This window comes from Staurois parvus, unplaced genomic scaffold, assembly GCF_062004578.1.
Source record: "Staurois parvus isolate SC_StPar_1 unplaced genomic scaffold, SC_StPar_1.0 ptg001196l, whole genome shotgun sequence".
Lineage (NCBI taxonomy): Eukaryota > Metazoa > Chordata > Amphibia > Anura > Ranidae > Staurois > Staurois parvus.
In genome coordinates this window covers 120249-147083 of record NW_028318992.1, presented here as the reverse complement: position 1 = coordinate 147083, position 26835 = coordinate 120249, and the positions used below count along the sequence as shown (strand labels likewise).

General features: G+C 43.1%; 1 protein-coding gene across 1 annotated transcript in view; it reads right to left on the bottom strand.

The window, feature by feature from the left end:
* Nucleotides 1–26835, bottom strand: part of HEATR1 (HEAT repeat containing 1) — a 387031-nt gene that overhangs the window by 245514 nt on the left and 114682 nt on the right. Inside the window, exons 10-12 of the mRNA XM_089660010.1 lie at nucleotides 16203–16395; nucleotides 11050–11222; nucleotides 10767–10928 (exon numbers count right to left, since the gene is read on the bottom strand). Of these exons, the coding sequence (XP_089516136.1) occupies nucleotides 10767–10928; nucleotides 11050–11222; nucleotides 16203–16395 (528 nt within the window). The remainder of the gene's footprint in view (nucleotides 1–10766; nucleotides 10929–11049; nucleotides 11223–16202; nucleotides 16396–26835) is intronic.

Sequence of the window (26835 nt, the reverse complement as noted above, 5' to 3'; positions counted from 1 at the left end):
CATCTTCAGGGTGAGAAATCACGGCTGTCCTGAAAGACTCGTAGAAAAGGAGTTACCGGTAAGCCTAACTCTGGTTTTCGCTCTGTGTCTTTCAGGACAGCCCCTTGAGACCATAATCAAGAACTTACCCCTTAGGGCGGGCCCACTGCCTGGAGGACCTTGCACCCGAATACCTGCTCCCTACTTGACAAGGAGATCCAGGCGGTAATGCCTCAAGAAGGTAGAGAACTTTGACCAGGTGGCTGCCTTACAGATTTCCTCTGGCGAAGCCCCGGCCCTCTCTGCTCAGGAAACTGATAAGAATCTAGTCGAGTGAGCTTTAACAAAGGGGGGGAGGAATCCCTAAAACCTTGTAAGATTCCCCGACAGCCAATTTAATCCATCTACCTATTGTGGATTTGGATGCTGCTGAACCCTTCTTTTCACCCGAAAATAAAACAAAAAGGGAATCTGACTTTCTAAATTCCCGGGACCTATCAAGATAAATCATAAGACTCCTCCTTACATCTAGCAAACTTAGCCTTTCTTCTTCTTTACCTTTAGGAGAACAAAAGGTTGGCAGGACTATATTTTGAGACCTGTAAAAAGGAGGAGGATACTTTAGGGAGAAAACCTGGATCCGTCCTGAGCATGACCCTGTCCTCAAAAATGGTCAGGTAAGGCTCCCTAATGGAAAGGGCTCGCAACTCACTCACCCTACGGGCTGAACACATAAACACCTTTAAAGTCAAAAACCTAAACGCAGACTCTTCTAAAGGTTCAAAAGGTTTGCGGATCAAAGCCTTCAGGACTAAGGATAGATCCCAAACTGGACAAAACCTGACCCCAATTGGTCTAGACCTGGAAAGGGACTGGAAGAAGTCTACTACAAAAGGATTTTGCTGCAGGGGGACCTGCAGAAAAATGCTTAGGGCCGAAGCCTGCACCTTTAAGATGCTGACAGAGTCCTCGATTAGCCCCTTCCTGAAAAAAATCCAAGACTGCCGGAATGTGTGGGGGCCCCTGCCGCTGACTTTAAAACCATGAACTAAACTTTTTCCAGACTTTTGCATAGACAGTTCTGGTTACCGGCTTACGGCAGTTAACCAAAGTCTTTACCACTGCGTCCGAAAACCCCCTGGCTTTAAGGAGTTGTTCCTCAAAAACCAAGCTGTCAACTTCAAGGTCCTGATCCGTGGATGAAGAACAGGGCCTTGAGAAATCAGATCTTCCCTCTCCGGGAGAGAAAACGGGGGAACGGAGGCGAGACTGTTCAGCAGGGAGAACCAGGGCCTCTTTGGCCAGAAGGGTGCTATTAGGACAAGATCAGTCTTCTCCCTCACAAACTTTTGCAGGACCACCGGGATTAATCTCACCGGAGGAAACGCATAAGCCAAGCTGAAGTCCCAAGAGGTCGACAGGGCGTCTATTCCTAAGGCCTGCTCCCATGGGTTCAGGGAAAAAAATTGACTGACTTTTCTGTTTCCCTGGGACGCAAAAAGATCGATCTCCGGAACCCCCCCATCTGAGAACTCTCTTGAAAGATCTCCTGGTTGAGAGACCAATCGTCGTGACCGATAGGTCGTCGACTCAGGAAGTCCGCTAGGGAGTTCTGCGATCCATTTAGATGAACTGCGGATACCGAAAGAAGATTTTGCTCGGCCCAAACCAGAACACCGCCTGCAATCTTCTGTAAAGAAGGGCTCCGAGTACCCCCCTGCTTGTTTATGTAGGCCACTGTCGCTATGTTGTCCAACCGGATCTGCAAGTGACGGTTTTCCAATTTTGTTCCAAAGGCCTCCAATGCCTTCTGAACTGCCATCAGGTCCCTCTGATTTGAAGATTTTAGCAACTCTTTGAGACCACCTCCCCTGGGCTGCCATGTCTTCTAGATGGGCTCCCCAACCGTAGCTGCTGGCATCTGTTGTCACAATGAGCGGAGCCAGCTGGCACCATTCTAACCCCTTGGTCAAATTTGCCTCTTTCCGCCACCACCAAACGGAGCTTTTGACTTTGGACGGAGCTGGACCGCTTGTTCTAATGTAGAGCTGTCTCCGTCCCATATCTTCAACAGAAATGCCTGAAGCGGCCTTTGGTGGAGCCTTGCCCACGGAACCGCCGGAAAACAAGACGTCATAAGACCCACTGTACTTGAGACCTCTCTTACAGACACCAACAGATTGCTGCGCAATCCCGCCAGCGTCTGGCCCATCTTTAGGACTTTCACCCGAGGAAGGAAAATCTCTTTCCGACGACGAAATCTCGTATCCCAGATAAACTACTTTCTGGGAGGGTGTTAACGCCAATTTGTCCCTGTTGACGAGCCACCCTAGACCCTGAAGGAGATTCTGAGCCACCCTCAGCTCCTCGGTCAATTGCTGAAAGGATTTGGCCACAAAAAGAAGATGATCCAAATAAGGAATAATAGTGATAGAACTCATCCTTCGGGGCACCAAGGCCTCCGCCAACACTTTGGTAAAAATTCTCGGTGCCGACGCCAGCCTGAAGGGTAAGGCCTGACACAGCCAGTGGAAGACCTGCGAACCCATCCTTATCGCTATCCTTAGATCCCTTAGATCTAGTGTGGCCATAAAGCAATTCTGAAAAAGGATATTTTTTACAGAATAAATTGACTCCATTCTGAATTGTTTGTATTTCAGCACCTGATTCAGAGGCCGTAGGTTCAAAATCAGTCGAAACTTGCCCAAGGGTTTTCCCACTACAAATACATGGGAATAACACCCCAAACCCAGCTCATTCTGAGGAACCTGAACTAGGACCCGCTGGTCTACCAAATCCCCAATCAGACCGCAAAGGGCCTGAGCCTTCTTCCGGTCTTTGGGAAGATTGGTGATCAAAAACTTGCTTGGTGGACAGGAGTCGAACTCCAGCCTGTAACCCTTCTGAATCAGGTCCAAAATGTAGGGGTTTGGGGAGATAGACACCCACTGAGGGAGAAAGGACCCCAACCTCCCCCCCCCCCCGGGACATTTAAGTCATTGTGACTTGGAGAGGTCTTGAGAAGGATTGAATAAGATCCCCCCTTTTGCCCTATTGTTATGCCCCGTCCAATGTTTCTTGGGCTGACTCTCCCTACTTTGCGGCATCTGGGATTTCGGACGAAAAGTCTTCCTGGGAAATACTTTACTTTCCGGGAAGGCTCTCTTTTTATCGGCCGTACGTTCCAGGGCCTCCTCCAAACCATGCCCAAAAAGATTATCCCCCGCGAAAGGCAAAGCGCAAAGGCGCAACTTAGTAGCCGAGTCCCCTGCCCAGGTCTTTAACCATAAAGCACGCCTGGCTGAATTAACTAGGGCCGAATATCTTGCTGCTAGCTTGACCAATTCCACCGAGGCATCTGCCAGAAAACCAGCTGCTTTAAAAAGTAGAGGCATAGATTTTAAAATCTGCTGCCTTGAAGTTCCTGCCACCAGATGGTTCTGTAACTGTGTAAGCCAGCATTCTAAGTTCCTGGCCACACAGGTAGCTGATAGGGCTGGTTTAAGGCTAACGGAAGATGACTCCCATGCCCTACGTAGCAGGACCTTACCCCTTTTATCCATGGGATCCTTTAAAGCCCCCATGTCCTTGAAGGCTAGATCCATCCTTTTAGAAACCCTAGGTAAGGGAGCGTCCAATCTTGGAACTTTGTTCCAAGGCTGAGAAGTATCTTCATCAAAAGGAAATCTTCTTTTCAGAGCCCCTTAAAAGAAGGGTTTCTTTTCCGGATTTTCCCATTCCTGCTTAATGGTCTCAATCAAAGAACTATGGACTGGGAAAACTCTGCTCTTTTTAGCATGAAGCCCTTGGTACATGAGGTCATGCTTGGATAAGCACACTTCCTCCTGAATCTCTAAGATATCGTAAATAGCCTTTAGGAGATCCTCCACATCCTCTAGGGCCAATTTATATCTAGAGCTCCTGGAAGCGGTACCCTCTTCCTCGTTATCAGTCTGCGACCCAGAACCCGCCTGGGAGGAGAAAAGGGACCAAGGGTCCTCCTCTTCTGGGTCCTCCTGCCTGGCTGCCTCTACAGCTGTGGCCGGCTGGGGTCCAAGGCCCCAGTGGAGTCTGCATTCTATCGAACGGGGACCTAAAAGACTGAAAAGTTGCCCTCATGTCATCCTTAATAGAGGATAACACTTTGTGGCAAGCCGTGAAGGACTCATCCTTGACTAAGCTGTGTAAACAGCAGCGGCACAGGGGTTTCTCACACGCAGACCCCAATTTAGCCGCACACACTGCACATTTTTTCTTTGGGGCTTGAACCGGGGTCCTGTCATGGGTCTTAACCTAAAGAAAAAGACTGAACAACAATACGGACCCTCAGCCCCAAAAGGTCCACTACGCATCCTGTGCTAGGGGAACCTGCAGCGAGCCTCACCATCACCTGCCCTCAGAGACTGGGGGAACAACCAACCACCCTCCCAGGAGTCAGCTAAAGGGGACCCTCCCCAAACCTACCTGAGAGGAGCTGGAGCCAGGATCCACCTGCCAGCTTCCATGGTGTTCCGTCTGGCGTGATTCACAGCCTCTGCTGGTCTTCACACCTCACCGACCGCCCGGGCGGAAGCCTGCGCCTTATCTTCCTTCTGGAGACTGGAACCAGTGTCTCCGGCGCCCGTCGATGACGTCACTGCGACGGACTTCCGGCCCGTGGAATGCAGGGTCTCTTCCACCGGAAGTCGCATCAGTCCTCCGGCCTATGGAGCGCAGGCCCCGCCCCGGAAGTCTCGCCTGTTTCCTTCCTCCAGCGCCCTGCACACCTGTACAGCCAGGCATGGAGGAGAAGAAGTAGCCAGGCCTAAAGGGAGCGGATGTCCAAGCTCCCCACCAGACACACCCCGCTCCCCTGCAAATAACAGACTGCTACCGCCGGTCCCCCACCTGAGGATGAAGGCTTCCACGCACTTGTATCACCTGCTGGCAACTGTTTTTAACAACGCGCTTAATATTGTTTTTACATATGAGTGCAATGGGCACATATTAAACGTAGTTATTTTTAAAAGGATAAGACACTAATGTCTTTATTTCTTCTCATACTGAGGGATATACCAAGGAGGAGTGCTCCAGTGTATTAAGAGAGTGAGAGCTCTTTGTGGGGATAGTGGCAGGAGAGGAGAGCCACAATTGAAGGAGTAACCACCATTACTGCTACGGTGCAACTCAAGGATATAGTCCCATTTAAGGAACACAAGCGTTTTTAGCCTATTCATAGGCTTTGTATGAGGTGAGCGCATAATAAGATCATTATTCAAGTCACTGGGAATTGGACTGAGCACTTGTATCATCTGCTGGCAATTGTTTTTAACAAAGCACTTAATATTATCTTTACATGTGAGTGTAATGGGCGCATATTAAAGGTAGTTATTTTTTAAAAGTAGAATACACTATGTCTTTATTTCTTCTCACACTGAGGGATATACCAAGGAGGAGTGCTCCAGTGTATTAAGAGTGCGAGAGATCTTTGTGGGGATAGTGGCAGGAGAGGAGAGCCACGATTGAAGGAGTAACCACCATTACTGCTACGGTGAAACTCAAGGATATAGTCCCATTTGGGGAACACAAGCATTTTTAGCCTATTTATAGGCTTTATATGAGGTGAGTGCATAATAAGATCATTATTCAAGTCACTGGGAATTGGAGTTCACATCACCTGGGATTTTTCACGAGTATCACCAGAGACTGACTTATTTATCACTCATTTATCATAAATCAAGTTTAAATTTTTTGTGCACATTGAATATTGACTGTTATTTTCAGTGTATCATCACTTTATGGGTGCACTTCATTATATATATATATATATATATATATATATATATATATATATATATATTTTTTTTTTTTACACTATTATATGGATTTATTTTAAAAAAATAATTATATTTAATTAATAGCAATTAGGAGCACGGCACCATTGTGATATTTGTTGAATTTTTATGCACATTGGATGAGTATGTATGTATTTGGTGCTGACGAACCTATCTTATAATTAATTGGTGGCTCACAAGATTTCTATTTCATTCCACGCGCCACCCCAGATTCACTCACCGTGGAGGGATCGCGCCGGTAGAGGAGGTAATGTAAACCTCTGGGCCCACACTCTTCCAGGACCACCCCTAGAATGCAGAGACCCCTCTAGGTTCCAAAACATGCTCCATCCAGATCAGGAAACACTAAAAACTTGGGATGGAGGCCTGGAGGTCCGCCTTTTAAAGGCGTGAGGGATGGCGTGTTTCCTGACCCAGAGGGAGGAGCTCTACGTTTCAAGGGACTTTCCTGAAAGACGCAGGGAGAAAGTAGAAATATGCAGCAGGGTAAAGGATGCAAGGCTAAATCAGGATCAGGATAAAGCAGCATAAAGATCTAACAGCAAGGAAGGCAATCAAAACACTAATGTAAGGAGCAATAGCAGTGGTGGCGCTCAAGTACCCTCCCAGCAGCTCGGGCCAGGTGGAACAGATTGCAGGAACCTGCTGGCTACTGAGAGAGATCTGCTGGTGGTCACCGGAACTGCAGCTATCAGCCCAGAGAACCACAGTGCCATCAGCAGGTGAACTTGGTTCTAGCAGCCCTGCTGCTGAGCAGTGTTTAGCAGCTGTCTGTAGGGGATCTCCAGCTCCCATTCCTAAATGGCAAGAAACTCCAAATCTTTCTGTGCCTAGAGTACTTCTGAGATGTTCAGCATCTGGTCTTGTGATCCATCATTTCCTCCAAATAGCACCCAAAGTAAGGGTTCTGTGACAGCCTCCCGTACAACAGCCCCAAATAGCCAAAGCCTTCCATTGGGCTGTCGTTCACTGTCCAAGGGCACACTCGGGCTATATACCAGCGGAGGACTCTGAACCTCTCATCTAACTGCATCTGTTCCAGGACCAACCTATTTAACTCAGCTGCCCGCTCCTTGTGTGGTGGTTCCCAGCATCCGCACTTTGTACTGTGACCAGTACCATTCCTGGAGAAAATTTTTCCCTGATAGTGCTGCTTGCAGTCTAGCACTTCCTTCCAGAGTTACCAATGGACAGAATCATACCATCCCAGTAGGACCTGCTCTGGCACTGGTCCCCTGTGCTACACCCGCATCTCTCGCAGCCTCTTCCAAATTCTTCTTTCATGGTGACTGGTATCTCTTTCTCTCCTCTTCTGCTAACCGGACCTGAGATTTGGTTTGGATGTCCCAGACTGCAGGAAGCATCCTATCGCACCCAACAATTGTGACTGACCGTCTGTCACTCTTCTGGGGTGGCGGCGGAATCAAACAATTTCATACCGGGCAGTTTGAGACCCCACGCCAAACTCTATGACATGACAACACATGCCGCCATGGGGAGGTGGAGTCACTTACTGATGCTGCTCCATATGATGTCATGTCCTTTCCCACTGAGACCCCACCTTTTGTGATATATGGTTTACCACCCTGTGACTAACTACACGTGTTGCACAAGTGTCGAGGTGAGCACCCATTCAGTTATCTAGTGCCTGAAGCAACATCACAGGCTGTCCCCAGGGTGTGGGGTCTGGCTACGGCTCCCAAGAATTTAGAGAGGCTGCACCAATCCAGATACACAGCTGTTGTATTCAAAGAAAGTGAAAAGTTGATTAAGAATCCAAAGTAAAAATAATAAAATGGTTAAGCTAAGAGTGATTTCTACATTAAAGGGAGAAGATGTCCTTCACCTTAGAACAATATAAACAATACAGAGCGGGGTAGGGATATCGGGGAACACCGCAGTGGGCGTACCTTTAAAAGCTTTGCAAGTGTCTGAACACCTGCAGGTACCAGCCTATAACCCAGGCTCTATGGCTATCAACCCTGTGTCCTGTAATGAATGCTTACTTAGATTGGACAACTACCATTAACTTTGGGAGACTACTTTATAATTTTCAGTGCAGGTATTGTTTTAGCACTCTGTCTAAAAAAAAAATGCTCTTAAAATAATTTTTAATATCTAAGTGCAAGTTTACAGCCTTATTGAACATTGCCGTATCACTTAATGAAAGAAAAATTGGGCTAATTTCACATATTTTACACCGATCTTGTGTTTTGTTGCAAATTACCTTAAAGATATAAGACTAGTGAAACATAATGTGTTTACAAAACCACATTTTTCTCCCTCTTCTTTTCCTACTGCTAACTACATTGTATACCTAGGGCTCAAGATAGAGAGCCTTTTGGCCTATATTACCTGAACTATGCTCCACTGACAGCTAAGATAGTGTGGGATTGGCATTGTCCCAATATACAGGTGAAACTCGAAAAATTAGAATATCGTGCAAAAGTTCATTTATTTCAGTAATGCAACTTAAAAGGTGAAACTACTATATGAGCTAGACTCATTACATGCAAAGCAAGATAGTTCAAGCCGTCATTTGTCATAATTGTGATGATTATGACTTACTTCATGAAAACCCCAAATCCACAATCTCAGAAAATTAGAATATTACATGCAATCAATAAAACCAGGATTGTACATAGAACAATATCGGACCTCTGAAAAGTATAAGCATGCATATGTACTCAGTACTTGGTTTGGGCCCCTTTTGCAGCAATTACTGCCTCAATGCGGCGTGGCATGGAAGCTATCAGCCTAGGGCACTCCTCAGGTGTTATTGAAGACCAGGATGCTTCAATAGCGGCCTTCAGCGCTTCTGCATTGTTCGGTCTCATTTTTCTCTTGGCAATGCCCCATAGATTCTCTATGGGGTTCAGGTCAGGCGAGTTTGCTTGCCAATTAAGCACAGTAATCCCACGGTCATTGAACCAGGTTTTGGTGCTTTTGGCAGTGTGGGCAGGTGCCAAGTCCTGCTGGAAAATGAAGTCAGCATCCCCATAAAGCTCGTCTGCGGAAGGAAGCGTGAAGTGCTCCAAAATCTCCTGGCAGACGGCTGCTTTGACCCTGGACTTAATGAAGCACAGTGGACCAACACCAGCAGATGACATGGCTCCCCAAATCAACACAGACTGGAAACTTCACACTGGACTTCAAGCATCTTGCAGTGTGTGCCTCTCCATTCTTCCTCCATTCTCTGGGTCCTTGGTTTCCAAATGAGATGCAAAAGTTGCTCTCATCAGAAAAGAGGACTTTGGACCACTGAGCAACAGACCAGGTCTGTTTTTCTTTAGCCCAGGTAAGGACGCTTCTGACGTTGTTTGTTGTTCAGGAGCGGCTTGACAAGAGGAATATGACATTTGAAGCCCATGTCCAGGATCCGTCTGTGTGTGGTGGCTCTTGATGCACTGACTCCAGCCTCAGTCCACTCCTTGTGAAAGTCCCCAACACTTTTGAATGGCCTTTTCCTGACAATCCTCTCCAGGTTGCGGTCATCCCTGCTGCTTGTGCACCATTTTCTCCCACACTTTTCCTTTCCACATAACTTTCTATTAATGTGCTTTGATACAGCACTTTTGGAACATCCAACTTCTTTTGCAATTCCCATTTGAGGCTTTCCCTCCTTATGGAGGGTGTCAATGATGGTTTTCTGCACAACTGTCAGGTCAGCAGTCTTTCCCATGATTGTGATTCCTACTGAACCAGACTGAGAGACCATTTAAAGGCTCAGGAACCCTTTGCAGGTGTTATGGCTTAATTAGCTGATTAGAGTGGGACAGTTTGAGCCTAGAATATTGCACCTTTTCACAATATTCTAATTTTCTGAGATTGTGGATTCGGGGTTTTCATGAGCTGTAAGCCATAATCACCACAATTATGACAAATCACGGCTTGAACTATCTTGCTTTGCATGTAATGAGTCTAGCTCATATATTAGTTTCACCTTTTAAGTTGCATTACTGAAATAAATAAACTTTTGCACGATATTCTAATTTTTCGAGTTTCACCTGTATATATCCAGGCAATCCCATGTTTCCTCAAAGTATAGTGCATGAGGCTTTTTTCATCTGGCAATCGAAAGATCTTATAATTGAATTCTCTTTTCACAACCAACCTCTTTGAAGCCAAAACTATATCGGGTTATTGCTGCTGAATCCACTTGCCTATACAACATTCTATTACCTGCATCTGGTGAACTATATGACAAATCTTGCTGTTTGCACAAAAATTGATTGATCTCAAACTTCTTAAGAACGGAAAAAAATCTAGGATGTAGTACTAAAAAAACTTTGCTCCAAAAATACCCCTTTGTATTTGAAGGAAGATATCAGGAAAATTAAGTTTGATAAAGAGCTTTCTGTTAAGGACCTGCATCTCTTTAAAAAAAAAATGTTAAACAGATGCAGGTTCTTAACAGAAAGCTCTTTATCAAACTTGGGGGTCATTTTCCTGATATCTTCCTTCAAATACACAGAGTGGTATGCGCCAAGGCAACTCAAAAACCTCTCTAGGCAACCTACACATCTAAACGTATTGCAAAAATGTCAAGCCCATATATATTTATCCACTGTCCACTATATTCTTTATCAATGTGCAGATCTCTGAAGTCCCTTATTCCTTCATACAAGCACTTGAACAACTTATTTGTATTATACAATTTCTAAATTTTTTGTTTACTTCTCACGCAAGTTTGTTATTTGATATGCATTAGATGCATTGTTATGCATCCATGTCTCCGATTCCCTATCATGTTACTCTGTTGAGGCCCTTGCCAGAGATATAATAATTGATGCTGATCCTTTGCTTTCATTCAATGGGGGTATATTCCATCTTTGGATGTTTTAATACTTTTCTAATGTATTTGTATATTATGTTGTACTTTATTTGCTTTTGGGGCTCTGAGGCCCAAACTTTGCAATGTGTGCACTATACTATGTGAAAACCAATACATACCTCACTATTTACATCACGTAGCACCATGAGCAAGACTTTTCCAACATAGGATGGGCAGTCTGTTTGCAGTAAAAGCAAAAGTTCATCCAAAGCATTTGAGAGTTTTTTTGCAGCCTTAGAAGAGCCTGAAGTATTTATATTCATAAACAGATTACCGAGAAGCTGTAAAATCAATAGAAAAATAGGTGTATAGGATTCCAAATGTTATTTCATTTTAAAATGCAGAAAAGGAAATACAGTAGCAAAATGTAGATCAAGCAGTTAAAACAGTGGGAATAATTACCAGTGACACATAGGCAGAGTCTGCAACAATCTCTTCAGTTCTTTCCATCACAGCCTGTATGACTGGGAACAGTGGGGAATCCTTTACAATGCCAAGTACATTTAGACAGGCAATGGCAGCTTTGCGTACCTCCTTTACTGGACTAGTCAAGTTGATCAGCATGGATACCACCACTGCCAAGACAAAAAATTTAAATAACCAAAATATTTCATACACAAAACCGTGATATTTAAGTCATTAACTATTTTATTAACATAATCACTCCAGAGAAAAGAAAAAAAAATAATTTTGACTTACCTGTAATATCTTGAGGACAGTATAGGACACAGGGCCATAGTCAAAGACCATGGATTATATGCAACATATCTTCAGGTGACTAGACACTGGCAACAAAAAATTGCTAGGACTGCCCCTAGTATATTACCCCACCCACTCTGTGGAACTCCAGTTTTTTGACAAGCAATAAGGAGTGACCACAGGAACAAAGGAATTAACAGGAAAGATAAAATCCTCTATCTTAAATTGTACAGTACAGAACATAGAGCTTAAGTCTTTACAGCTTATGTTCCCAGGTTATAAATTTGGGGGGAGGTATGGTGGTATCAGACAGCTACAAGATAAAGACTAGACATGATACCAAGTTTTAAGATAAATGAATGAATCCATGTCTGGATTGAAAAAAGGACAAAAGAACTGTTCACAATGATTTTATTTTCTCCATGAATGTCTGGAAAAGAGTATATATTAAACTTTATATTGTGTATGGTGTTATTATTTCACAGGATTACTTTAACCAAAAATGTCAACTATTATTAGTATTGCATGAAGTGAATACTAGCTTACTTAAAAAAAGTGTTACTAAACCCACAACAGTAAAATCAGTTTGTATATGCAGTAAAGCATGCTTGTTGTACTCACTGTGGAAACTAAAGGGTTAATCCTCTGCATTGTGTAAAAAAGGCTGTTTGATCCTGACTTCTCTGCCCCTCCTCTTGTTCAAATATCTAGCTGATAAGACAGACTGAAGCCCTTCTGCACATGATCAGTTTAGTGTGTATTACTAGAGATACTAGAGAGGTTTTTTTAATTTCTTGGGAGAGTGCATGTGATCAGCACAAGGACAATCAGCACTGTCCAGACAGAGGTCAGGGGGTTTTGCATCCTACTAGAGCAGATAAAACTCTTCCTACAAGCTTTAACCAATGCTCAGCTGAAGTCACAAGACTGCTCTAACTGCTGATGAGAAAAAGCATTTAGCAGTTTATATTTACTAAGATAATTGCACTTCCATGTACTTTGGGAGAACCGATATAGTGAATGCAGGGCCTTGGGTTTAGTAACACTTAAGTATATGAGGTTTTGTATTACTATATTCAATAAGTGCAGTGTAAAAAACAAGCGCAGCTGTGAAAGTCGTAAAACAAAGCCTCTAATGACGGCCTTATGGACCTCCCAGTGGGTGGAGGTTGAAGATACGGAGCCAACATTAAAGTTAAAATAAGCATCGAGACCCTGTGAGCTCCTCTCTAAATGGTTCCGAGCGCAGAAAACGCTCACTGAAGTGCCAGTGGCAGACCCTAGGGGTGAAGTTAGGGAGAAGGAGATCAAGCGACAGTGAGGCATGGTCCGACCAAGTCATCGGGTTGATCTCTGAAGAAACCAAAAAGGGGATCAGGGGGGCAGTGACAAAAAAAATGATCTAATCTAGAGAACATGCGATGTGGCGTAGAGTAAAATGTGAATTGCCTATGGAGAGGATGTTTGATCCGCCAGGCGTCAAAGAGGCAGTGCTCTCGGATCAGTTTGCGGAAAGCCATCAAGGAGGGGCATAGCCTCTTCAACAAAGTAGGGGCAAAGAGCACCTTCCTATCTGGAGTAGGGGCAAAGAGCACCTTCCTATCTTTATGGGGAGACATTACTAAATTAAAATCCCAACGTTCGTACATGGAGTAGATATCGAACATAACTTGTCTAAAGTCTGAGAGAGAAATAAAAGCTGACCAAAGTTAGGTGCATACAGATTCATAAGTACAAATGGAGAGCCCCGATACATACATTCCAACAAAACATAGCGACCATGTGGGTCAACTCAAGAGGAGGAGACCCTCGGGGAGCAGTTTTCCCAGATCAGAAGAGCTACTCCGGCTTTCTTGGAGGGATCGAAGGCTGAATAAGATTGTGGAAATATCTTGGAAGCAAAACGAAAAGAGCCATCCTGTTTGAAATGGGTTTCCTGAATGAATATGAATGAATTCAGAGCCCATCCAACGCTTTTGGACTGAATTGAACCCTTTGACATTATATGACAACAACCTTAAAGTCATCATGAGACAGTAGTGGGTATAGCAGCTGTGCAACCTGAGCATACAGAAAATGGATCATCGATGAGACAAAACAGAGAACAACAAAGAGAGATTATCATGTCAACAGGCCTAGTATCAACAAATGTATCACAGAGAACAGAAGCCGCAGGGACTACAGCCAGAAACAAAGATATCATCAAAGATATACACCTGAGATATTGGAGATATCCGGAGTCGTCAGGACTGAAATCCTGACGTATAATGGGGCAAAACGGCAGCTGTCTCTAAATGACAGGTGCCTACCTCAGTTAACCACGTAACAGTTGTAATCAGGACATACATGAGGGAAAAACAGTAGGAAGTTCCTAAGGTACACATGGGAACATAAGAGCTCTTTTAACAAGGAGGGAAACCTGGTAGCCGGAAGAGTCAAGTGGTGGGGCCCGCCGAGCCAGGAAGTCAGGGCCATTCCTCTACCTCCCAGGTTTAGCAGCTGTCCAGATCTTGTGTGGAGTAGCAGAAGACCTGGATGGTGTAGGAGGTTGCAAAAAGGCCTCTTCCAGCAGGGGAGGGAGACCCAGCTGTTTGAAGAAAGACTCCGCTTCATGTAGGATCACGGAGTAAGACTTGAAAATTATCTTTGGAGACAACAAGCTTAAAAGGAAATCTCCACCGGTAAGCAATACGGTGCTGCTGCAGATGAGTGGTAAAAGGCTTCAAGACACGTCTCTTTGCCATAGTAATGGGGGATAGATCACTGAAAATCTGAAGCTTGCCTCCCTTAAATTCCAGGGAGGTCTTGTTGCGGGTAGAGGCGAGCAAGGCTTCTTTGCTGTCAAAGTAAGGAAATGAAAGAGAACGTCTCTGGGCCTAGTACCCTCAGGAGGCCTCAGGCCCAACGATCTATGGGCCTGGTCCATAAGCCAATCAACATCTGGGACTTTGGGGGCCAGAGTGGTAAACAGAGCCAGTAAGTAATGTTTAAGTTGGGAATCAGGACCCGTTTTAGAGATGCCATGAACAAGAATATTCTGGCGGCGTTCCGGAGGAGGCGGCTTCCACTGCCTGATTTTGCCCATGCGCGTGCTTGAGGGTGTCCTGATGCGGAGAAGAGCACTCCCGGGTCTGTGGCTGCTTCGGAAGGGTGCCAGTGCAGACTGAGGATCGGCGGAACTCACCCGTCATATGTCCGCCATCTTGGGATGCCACGCAAGCGCCCTCTACACTTTTTTTTACTTTTAATGCACAAAAACACAATATATATTGGCCACTTATTTGGTAAAATATAAAAGATGATGGTATGCCGAGTAAATCAATACCTAACAAGAGATGTTTTAAAATTGCGCATGCCCTGTGCAATGACAACTGCATACATTTTTAATATCCAGTCAGCACTTTAAAATCCTTTACAAGCTACCATTTTAGATTTACAGAGGAGGTCTAGTGCTAGAATTACTGCCCTTGATCTGGCGTTCACGGCAATACTTCACATGCATGGTGCAACCAATGTTTATATACTGGCAGGTGGTTAATGCTCCTACACGCAGGTGCTCGCGCGGGGGACGAGGGTGCTTTTTTTTTCCATTGTTATTTTGATTATTGTTACACTATTTCAATCACAGGGAATGCAAATATCCCCTATAACTTCAATGGCATTGTCATATATTCATTTTTGATAAATCTGGGGTCTTTCAGACTCCATATCTCCTTTGCCCTTACATTATCTAATCTCACCAAGATCGGTGTGATCAGATGCTTTCCCAATTTACAAACGGTGCCGTTTATATCCTGTGAAACTGAAGTGATGAAATGTTTGTAGCTTCCGATTTCTTAGACTATAGAGATGATTGGCGCCATTCCGGTCTCCGACCAGCTTTATTGTTAGCTGGTAGAAAAACCAGCTACATTCTCAGGTTCACATTGGTCGATGTGGATGAAGAAATCTCTGCCAAACTTTTTTTTTTTTCTAAATATAAACCAAAGCATAGGTGCCATCCACCCACTGGCCACCCCAGGCCCCCATGCTACAGCATATATGCCTTTTTTTTTTTTTTTTTTTTTTTTAACTGCGGATGAAAAATCTCATCCAACAGCACTGCACACACTTATTTATGTATATTCTGAGAGCAAGTTCCTGTTGTTAGAATAAACAAATCGTTGCTGCAGCTGAATGACATTCCTACAAAGAAACCAGCAATGGTTAACAATAAAACAGTAACTCAAAACAACTTTTTATTGGAATATGTGACAAAAAATATTATAAAATATATATGCCGAAGCATATTGGCTATCCACCCACTGGCCACCGCAGGCCCCCATGCGTTGGCATATATGCTCTTTTTTAACTGCGGATGAAAAATCTCATCCAACAGCTGCACAGACTAACTAATGTATATTCTGACAGCAAGTTCCTGTTGCTGTCAGAATAAACAGGTCGGTGCTGCGGTCGAATGGCATTCCAGCAAAGAAAAAAAAGCAATGGTTAACAATAAAACAGTAAAATCGTAAGAGTAACAACAACAAAACTACAACTATTTTTGGTTTTTAAATTTTTTTTTTTTTACTTTGTTTTTCAGGTTTTTATTTTGGGTGGGGTTAATCAAGCATGCACTAGGGGTTGCCCTGGCATATTGTCTGCCAGTATCCAATCATCTGAAGGTAGCCTGTAGACAACCCATAGTCTATGATTACAAGCCAGGTGACCTGTACTGTACTCCAAGTTGGGAAATTACACTTTGGGTGAATAAAAGCCCTTAACTTTAATTCTCCAAGTTCTGTATTACACTGAAATTCACTAACAGTGCAACAAGTAAAAGTTTTGCAATTGCATAAAACAAACACATAACTTACCTGGAGAACTGATCAGCAATAGCATTTGTTTCTTTGCTGTAGCCTCAGAAGCAAGGAAGCTCTGGCCAATGTAAAGTGCTCGAGTTTGCAGCACTGCATTTACTGTGCAGCCGAGTGAACTTTTGATGTTGTAGCACGATGTCCACAACACTGAAAGGAAACCAAATCTTTCAGCTGGATCCTTTAAGTGTCCCTGGTATAAAGCAGAAAACATTTTAAAATACAAAAAAGTATATCACCTTCTGAAACAATTAATGGGGCTAAATCCCCCCCCCACCATTCATGGGCACTTTATATCACAACAATAACAAATTACTATCCCTTCCACTGACAAAGTACCTTTAAAGGCTTGTGTTCTTTTTTTCTTTTAAAATAATATTTCATACTTACCTTCTCTGTGAAATAATATTTCACAGAGCAGCCTTGTTCCTCTTCTTTTGGGCTCCCCTGCCAATGCTCCTGGCCCCTCCTCTTCGGCAAGTGCCCCAACAGGAAGCTGCTTCCCTTGGGGGCACTTGTGATGGCTCACTCCCAAGCTACTTTAACTGCATCCATTGACAAAGACGGGGAAGCTCGGCTTCACCCCCACTCCCTTGGCTGAATCTGGAGTATGCTGTCCAGTTCTGGTCACCAATCCTTAGGAGGGAGGTGCAGGAAATAGAGAGACTTCAGAGAAGAGCAGCAAAGTTAATAAGGGGACTGGAGAACCTCAGTTATGAGGAACTAATACAATCACTAAACTTATTCTCCCTGGAGAAGAGAGACGCTTGAGAGGGGATATGATAGTGATATAAAAGTATCTTATAGGTAATTCTAGTATAGGGAATAAACCATTCAGTCTAAGGGAGTGTAGTAAGACACTAGGCAACTCAATGCAGTTGGAGGAGAAGCGCTTTAAACTCTGTGTGAAAAACTGTGGTTTTTCACTGTCAGGGCGGTATGGATGTGGAACTCTCTTCCACAATTGGTAAGAGTCAGCAGGAACCTTTGAAAGTTTAAAAAAAAAAAAAAAAAAAAAAAACACCTCTTGCACAGGTGTCTCGACAAACACAATATACAGAGAAACGGGCTAAGTTTTCGACATGCACACACACAGGTTGAACTGGTTGGACTGGTGTCTATTCAACCTTACCAACTATGTAACAACCACGAACACAATTGCCTCGGTTGATATCAATAAAAAAAAAAAAAAAAAAGACAGCACACAAAAGCAAACAGACATCTATGTACAACTACACAATGTGCTGTGATACATATGTGACATGGGTGTATAGAATGTATGTGTGAAGGATGATTGACACTCAATTGCCATAATTTCAGTAGGATATATCAGTGGAGGGGCAACTAGAGTTTAGAATAAGAAGACAAGGACATTGTTAAGATCTATCAAGGCTAGATCTATGATTCATAGTTACCAGATGTGCAGTTGCAATCAGTCAAGGATTTAGAGTTATAAGATCTATAGTCGAACAAGTCAAGTTTAATAGTCACAATAGTTACACAAACAGAGTCTACTGCGCATGGCAGTAAACAAGGACACTGCAAATTGTGTATATAAAACACGGGGGATTCTAGGGGAATTTGGGACTCATTAAATATGCGGCAGACGTGTCTTGCGGTGATTTCCTGGATTCCCCCTTGTTGATTGTTGGAGTCCCCCAGTCGTTGAGCAACGGGTGATGCTACAATATCCGGTGATGTATTGATGCTTTATTCTTGCTATAATATGATCTAAATATGATTTGCAATTCTGACAATTCTTATGTTATTATACTAATAGAACTTATTCAATAAATCATGTTTTGCTTTAATATTTATTAAGCCTAATCCGTGTATTAGTGAGCGATTGTAGTAGTGTTAAAAACACTTTGTTTTGAGGCAAAACATGTGCAAATAAAGCAAGTATATTATAGCTGGATTACTGAATGAAAAGGCAAGTACAGAAGTACAGTGTGTCTGCAGTCTCCACAGTGGTAAGCATTATCCTGGGCATACTAACATAGTAGTCGCATTCAACTGGACCTGTTCTAGAAAGTTAAAAACGCTTCCCATCATTTATAGTTATACAGGTAGACCAGACAAGTTTTCCTGACATGACAGGAAAAAACGAATGGGTATAGGATCTGCTTCCCACCCAATCCCAGGACCGGTTATACCATATAAATGAGTAACCTTCCCAATGGCGGCATTCTTTTTTCCCCTCACTGCTCAGACAGATATAGAACTGTTTAACCGTTTCAATACCGGGCACTTTTACCCCTTCCTGCCCAGGCCATTTTTCAGATTTCAGCGCTCTCACACTTTGAATGACAATTGCGCGGTCATACATTGTACCCAAACTAAAATTTTATAATTTTCTTCACACAACTAGAGTTTTCTTTTGGTGGTATTTAATCATCGCTGGGATTTTTATTTTTTGCTAAATTAACAAAAAAAAGACCGAAAATTTTGAAAAAAAAAACCACAGGTTTTTCTTTGTTTCTGTTATAAAAGTTTGCAAATAATTGTTCTTCATAAATTTAGGCCGAGGTGTATTCTGCTACATGTCTTTGGTGAAAATAACCCAAATCAGGATGTATTTTTTAGTTTGTAGGAACGTTATAGAGTTCACAAACTATGGTATAGATCTGAAAATTGATCCTGAAGTACTGACAGCCAATCTAATTTCTTGAGGTCCAAGAATGTCAGAACAGTACAGATATCCCCCAAATGACCACTGTTTGCAAAGTAGACAGTCTGACGTACTGCATAAGAGGCATGGCGAGTTTTTTGAAGTTGTATTTTTTTGTCATAACTTTTCGGAAAATTAAAAAAATTATTTTCACTATTATTTTTTTACATACTGTCACCAGTGCAGTACAGCGTTGTCATATAACTGGCATGGCGGTGATCAGGGACACTGACAGTATGAAAAAAAAAAATATTTTTTTTTTTATTAATTTTAAATTTTTTTTTTTTTTAAAGATTTTATCATATTTCACTATGACTAAAGTAGTACAATGTTACCATAGTAACATTGTACTACTTTGGGGAAGTGATCTTTTTTTTTTTTTTTTACACAATTTGCTTATAGCAAAGAATTACTTTGCTATAAGCAAGCATTTACCTGAATGACATTGATTCATTCAGGGTTTTTTTTTTTTGTGCTTAGCTGCGATTTGGCCACAGCTAATCACATGATATGTGCATGTGATCGCTGTGACCATTCACAGCTAGACACTAGTATACAATGGATGGCATGAATCAAGCCATCCATTGTATACAACTGATTGGTCACAGCAGGTCACATGGTACCGGCAACGGGGGCCGGTACTCAGATCTGTCATCGGCCATGTCCGAGGTACACGGGTGGTGACAGATCACGCCGCTGCGTGGCTCTGCAAGCGTGCAATCTGCACATGCCCGGGAGTACGCCATATGGCGTCCACCCGGAAATCGAATGTATTTTTCCGGCCACCAAACGGCTATTGGCCGGGCGTCTATTGGTTAATGCAGAATTTTTACCCTCGCCTTGCCGGATTCATCTGGCCTATCTGCACAGGTTCAGCCTCTCCTGTGGCAAAGCCTTCTCTCAGGTTGTAAAACTTCTATAAGGAGGGAGGCCTCCCCCATATCCAGGTACTGGGGTGCAGGATGCTGGGCTCTAGGGATTGCACAAGTGTCTCCATCATGACTCCATTGATGAACATTCACTGGACTTCAGTGGGGAAGAAAGTGGATTTTTTTGACTCTGTTTAAACTGACTGGGCGATCTCTGATTGCTGATGGTCAGGTACTAAGCTAATAAAATAGGTAAGTTTGTTTAAAGGGTACCTTTGCCTCAGAAGCAGCTGGCCAAGGAGTCTTCATTAGACTGGAAAGATGTGTCTTCCTGTTAGCAGGCTCTGTAAGCCCACCTTTACTTCAGAGGCAGTTGGCCAAATTTTCTTCATCAGACTAGCCAGATGTGCTATTCTGCCAAACGATGAAACAATATCCTTGCCTTGGAACATTACAACGAAAACGAAGAAAGTTTATACTACCATTAGGTAGGGTTCTGCAATCTGCATTGGAGATCACTTCAGTAGCCAAGGCTACTGAAGAAATAAATCAGTTCTGTTAATTTCAAGTTACTTTGGGGCCAGGCTCTTACTTCTTCAATGCAGTCTCGCTGGTCTTTGTTCCCAGAGTAAAATTAAGTTGCCAGTACATACACTATAGATGCAAAATGCTGTTCCTCTAGAAATATATAGTATTCCTTTGTGATTTATGGCTTAATCCACAGACTGCACATACTTCTAAGTCGAATTGGTGGTGCAGAATGATGGATCAAGGTCCAAAACTTTAAATGGAGTCGCTGCTGTCAATCACTCAAGCCATCAGATAAGGCAGCTGTAGGTTGTCTTCTAACAGATAAATATATACACATTTCTAAGAAAAGGTGAAAATACCAAGTGCAATGAGGTTCCAGGGGATATGTAGATAACCACAGCATGGGCAGCTCCAACAACTCAACTGACCAGCAATGAGACATGAGCACAAAACAAAGGAGTGCTCCCAACCCTGTGGAAGTCAATAGAGTCACAAGCCCAGAAACAGTTAAATTCGAAATTCACTTTAATGTTGGGTTAAAAAGCATGACAGGTAGACATGCCCAGATTGATACATCACCAAGACAGTGGAAAGGAGAAACACACATTCCCAGAAGCTGGAGGACACATGATCCTTGACCCTCAGCTCAGGAGCCTCAGGACGGTGAGTGGATGGCAGCCGCTGGGATCACTACGATGGTGAGTCCGAAGGAAGTCACGCGTCCCAGATTTGGTTATGCACCTGGAAAGAGACCACCTGAACAAGGGCTGGTGAGCACAGTCAACCTAGGGGAACACTCAAACCATGTCAAACCAAAGGAGAGAAGCCGGTCCTCATAAAATCATGATTTGGGACACGTGACTTCCGGCAGAAGCACCCATCTTATTGATCTTAGAGGCTGCCATCCAAACATCTTCTCACTGTCCTGAGGCTCCTGAGCTGAGCAACCTACTATTGTGTCCAGGATCATGTGTCGTCCTTCAGCTTTTGGGAATATGTATTTCTCCTCTGTACATGTCATGCTTTTTAACCCAACATTAAAGTGAATTTCGATCTCAACTGTTCCTGCACTTGTAACAATGGACTTCCACAGGGTTGGTAGCGCTCATTTATTTGTTACATACACATTTCTGTACCTCTATGCTGCTGTAAGTATCTTCACTTAGATGTTCGAGAGTTTCACTTCAAATTCATTCGACAGCATTTTGCCTTTTCACATATCCAAAACATTTTTCAGAAAATTATTTCCAGTACTGGCAATCTTATGTGAGCAAGGGCTATAGGAGTTCCTTATCTGGACAATAGCCTGCAGGTGGCTCAACATCTTCTAGTTCCTGGCAAAATTCTGATTCAAACTCTGATCAAATTTGGACGGGTCTTCAACTGGGAAGGCCAAATAATCTCATTACAAAAATGATATTCCTGGAAACAATCAGGAGAATACTGTAGAGTTGTCCTTAGAGAAGGTAACCATATTAGTATATTGCTTGGAACAAGACATAGCTCAAGCCCATCTGTTTGCATGCCATGGTCTCAAAATGGAAGAAAAATAGTCTGCAGTAATCCATGTGGTCTGTTGGACTCACTGCAAGGTTGAGAACGTTTATAATGAGGTATTCTCAACCGTTAATCTATTGAGCGTTCATTAGCTACATGGCGATTCTTTGTGTCTGTTCCCTAACTCAGGGATGTGTAATTTATACTGCCCAATGCCTGGGACATGCAGCAAGCAGCAGGGCTTACTTGTCAGGAGGAAGCATTTAGGCGGCTGCACTGGCACCCGATTGCTTCCACACACCACACAAAAGTGCCAGCCCCCGGCCCCTCATGCGTGCAACTTCCCCCACTATGTATCCTGGACTCCACTTGCCCATCTGCAGGCCCGGGACTGGCATAGTGGGTGTCGGTGGGTAGAAGGAAGAGAGAAGAATAGACCCCGCTCTCCTCCCCTTCTTGTCCTGAACTGGAACCGACATGTATGGCGTCACTTCTGGGTCCCCAGTGACAGACTTCCAGGCCATCAAGGCTGGGTAAGAACATAATGCAGGTCAATCTGCACTGTATTACATTCAATGTAGCACAGGGGAGACCCGCAGGATCTTTTTTTTAGACTCTGAATGTCGCAGAAAACCTGTCACTACAAAAAAAAAAAAAAGTATATTTTTTTATTTGTAAAAAATTACTAAGTTACACCCAAGCACATAACATATATGTTGGGGAGTCTATGCGTGAAAACGTCAACTGTGATACAAGATACATATCACCACGCACGCTGGGATGAGCGCAATAATTCTAGCACCAGACTTCCTCATCTCTAAACTGATTACCTGCAGGGGGCTTTAAAGGCGCCACCTATTGAAAATATAGGGTATTAAAAACATTGTCATTTCATAAGCACATGCAAATTTTTTTTACATGTTGGGTATCCATTTACTTACACAACAGGTCCCAGAAGACGCCGGACCATTCACAAAACGCAACGCTTCTCAAGCATGCGCAGTGGGCACCTGGCTCTCACAGCCGGGTGACCACACTAAAGAGAGGACAACTCCGTGGAAGTGGGAGCGGGTACCTGTCAAATTCAGGCACCCACTCCCCCTTCCTCCCCAAAGGTCCACAGTCTTTTGGTCATCCCCTGTACTGTCTGCAGTGTTCTGGTCATCCCCTGTACTGTCTGCAGTCTCTTGGTCATCCCCTGTACTGTCTGCAGTCTCTTGGTCATCCCCTGTACTGTCTGCAGTCTCTTGGTCATCCCCTGTACTGTCTGCAGTCTCTTGGTCATCCCCTGTACTGTCTGCAGTCTCTTGGTCATCCCCTGTACTGTCTGCAGTCTCTTGGTCATCCCCTGTACTGTCTGCAGTCTCTTGGTCATCCCCTGTACTGTCTGCAGTCTCTGGTGATCTCCTGTACTGTGTCCGCAGTCTCTGGTCATCCCCTGTACTATGTCCGCAGTCTCTGGTCATCTCTTGTACTATGTCCGCAGTCTCTGGTCATCCCCTGTACTGTCTGCAGTCTCTGGTCATCTCCTGTACGGTGTCCACAGTCTCTGGTCATCTTCTGTACTATGTCTGCAGTCCATTGGTTCAGAATATTTTTTTTCTTGTTTTTCTCCTCTAAAACCTAGGCGCATCGTATGGTCAGGTGCATCTTATGGAGCGAAAAATACGGTGTGTATATATATATAATTTGTGGTCAGTTTTTAATAGGAAAGCAGAGGGACTGGCAGGCACACAAGCTATAAACAGGAACAAGATACTGCTTCATACACATACATGGTACAGCAGGCACATACCAGGAATATGAAATGCTGGGTTTACATATTCTTTAATGACCTAAATTTCATCAGGTAAAGCCACCCTTACCCATTCCTAAAAGTACCACCACAACAGGCAAGTTTTTGCTGCTAATAACCAAAAACTAAACAATATAGTATCACCCCTAAGTGACCTCAAGCAGCGCATACCCTATACCATATTTATCAATAAACTCTAACATTCATGTGTGTCACTTTGTCTTCATCATTACCCCTGTAGCATGATGTGTAAAATTATATAAATATAAAGCAACTATAAACATAAAATAGTGATATTCCATATATTCCAAAAGAAATTAGAATACAAAAAAAGTCTCGTGGTAGAAAGAAAACCAATATTTTTTTAATTTTATTTTCATTTAGATTTTTTTATTTAATTTTATTTTTATTTTTTCCATTTTTATTTAATTTTTTGTATATTTAGACTGTTTCTTTTTTTATATATTTTTATAATTTTTTTTGGATGGACATCATGTTAATATTTACATAATAGCATGTTCTATGTTAACTCTGTATGTCCAAATTGTATTTTATGTTATAGTCACTTTAAATTTATATAATTTTACACATCATGCTACAGGGGTAATGATGAAGACAGAAAGGCCCGAATTTACTATTGTGCCTAGACACATTTCTGTGGGCTAACGTCTACTTTTTAATAGTGAACGTCTACTTTTTAATAGTGAACGTCTACTTTTTAATAGTGAACGTCTACTTTTTAATAGTGAACGTCTACTTTTTAATAGTGAACGTCTACTTTTTAATAGTGAACGTCTACTTTTTAATAGTGAACGTCTACTTTTTAATAGTGAACGTCTACTTTTTAATAGTGAACGTCTACTTTTTAATAGTGAACGTCTACTTTTTAATAGTGAACGTCTACTTTTTAATAGTGAACGTCTACTTTTTAATAGTGAACGTCTACTTTTAGACTGCAAATACATTTACTAAAGAGAAGTGTCAACAAGTAGACTCCAAATTGAATTTACTAACGAGACACAGCCCAAGAATCAGACTCACAAAGCAGACTTGCTAAGAAGCACGTCTAACATCATGAAAAATCACTGCAGAGACATGTTCACATTGAAATTTGCTTTGCCAAATATCAGGACTTCACTTTAAACAATATCTGACATTTCAAAAAATTTTTAAAACGTGTAAAAAAATTTTTTAAAGCAAGTTGTCACAGTGAAGAACTAGACTCTTTTCCAGTGTCTATGGCCGGATATAACTGAGCATGTGCAGAACACATTTTAGACGTCTTCTGTGGGCGCTTTCTTTTTAGACCCTATTCAATAGTAAATCTCTGTGTGGAATCCACTGACAGATGGCACTCAATCGAGTCTACTGTGTTTAACAAACAGCACTAGGCATATCTTTATGTATTTTAATTTGATTTCCTTAGTTCTATTGATTCTATTTTCTTTTCTTATCCTTTATAATTATTTCTGTAATGATTTTACTTATTTTGAAGGTCTAGATATTTATTTTGACAGCTGAATCTAAAAATAAAAGGTCTGCAATAAAAAAAACAAAAAAAAAAAAACACAACTGCGTGGGGTCCCTCCTCCCATCCATACCAAACCCTTTGGGTCTGGTATGTATTTTAAGGGGTAACTCTACGCCGAAATATAAAAAAACAGTGTGGGGTTCCCCCAAAAATCCATACCAGACCCTTATCCGAGCATGCAGCCCGGCAGATCAGGAAACCCCCCCCCCCCTCCTGAACCATACCAGGCCACATGCCCTCAGCATGGGGGGGGGTGCTTTGGGGCAGGGGGGCCTCCAGATTCTGATAAGCCCCCCGCCCGCAGACCCCAACGACCACCGGCCAGGGTTGTGGGAAAGAGGCCCTTGTCCCCATCAACATGGGGACAAGGTGCTTGGGGGGGAGCCCCCCTGCCCCAAAGCACCCCCCCATGTTCAGGGCATGTGGCCTGGTATGGATCGGGGGGGTGCTTGCTCGTCCCCCCCTTTCCTGACCTGCCGGGCTGCATGCTCGGATAAGAGTCTGGTATGAAATTTGGGGGGAAACCCATGCTGTTTTTTTTTTTATTTCGGCGTGGAGTTACCCCTTAATATCCATACGAGACCCGAATGGCTTGGTATGGATGGGAGGGAGGACCCCACGCTGTTTTTTTTTTTTTATTATGGTGCTGGTTTTTAAATGTAATTCTGGCTTTTTTGGTCTTCACTATGGCTCAGAAATTCAGCTGTCACTTCCCCCGGCTCAAAGAGTAAGTTTTGTTTGAGTTTATTTCCTTAAAAGGTAACAAGGTTGACTTTTAGTTAATTAAAATGAAGAAATTGTTCTGTAACTTCGGGGAAAGTGACAGCCAAGCTTGTGAACTATAGTGAAGGACAAAAAAAGGCACGCCGTTAGCGTTGAAAAATCAGCACCGACATACACTTCGTATTGTGAACCAAATTATTTGAACATTTGTAAACCGACCAATTAATTTTAATGGTTTGGCATTTGTACACCAAATATGACGTTCCCTGAGGCGTTGGTAAACCAAGGTATGCATGTATTGCAATCCTTTGTATTGGGATACATAGAACATACATCGGAATTGGCAACATAGCACAACATTTGTGTCACATTGGAGATATCTGGCTAGTTACACTGACCTTGCCCAGGGACTTAGGGTTGATTCACAGCACAGAAATACAGGCAGATTAGCATTGCAGCTCTGTGGATTAGTGGTTAGCACTGCTGCCTCACAGCTCTAGGGTTGTCGGTTTGAATCCCAACCACAGCAAGAAAGTAGCATGATCTCCATGTGTGGCTGTCTTCAAATAGATGTTCTAGCAACATTTTTGCTTTCTGTCTAAATGATCCCTAGAATGAGGCCTTGTGTGTTGAAACACCTTCAAAGCTGTACCTAATGTGAATGTCATACAATGGGATGAGATAAGGGCCTGGACTACTAATAGATTTGATAATGCTGGTTTACACTCCACCCCCTTTTGTGAAGGATTTGTCAAGCAAAGAGCTGAGAGAGAGAAGAGTGAGCAAGAGATACATACTGAAGAGTGAGACATACAGAAGAGTGAGAGATACATACTGAAGAGTGATAAAGAGAGACATACAAGAGAGAGAGGGAGAGAGAGAGAGAGAGAGAGAGAGAGAGGGCTTGGGTGGGGAATCCACACATCAAAATTGTTACAAATACTGGCGTGGATTTTTCTCCCAAATGCATAGCAGACCCCTATCCAGCAGGTACCACATGCCTTCAAAGATTTATT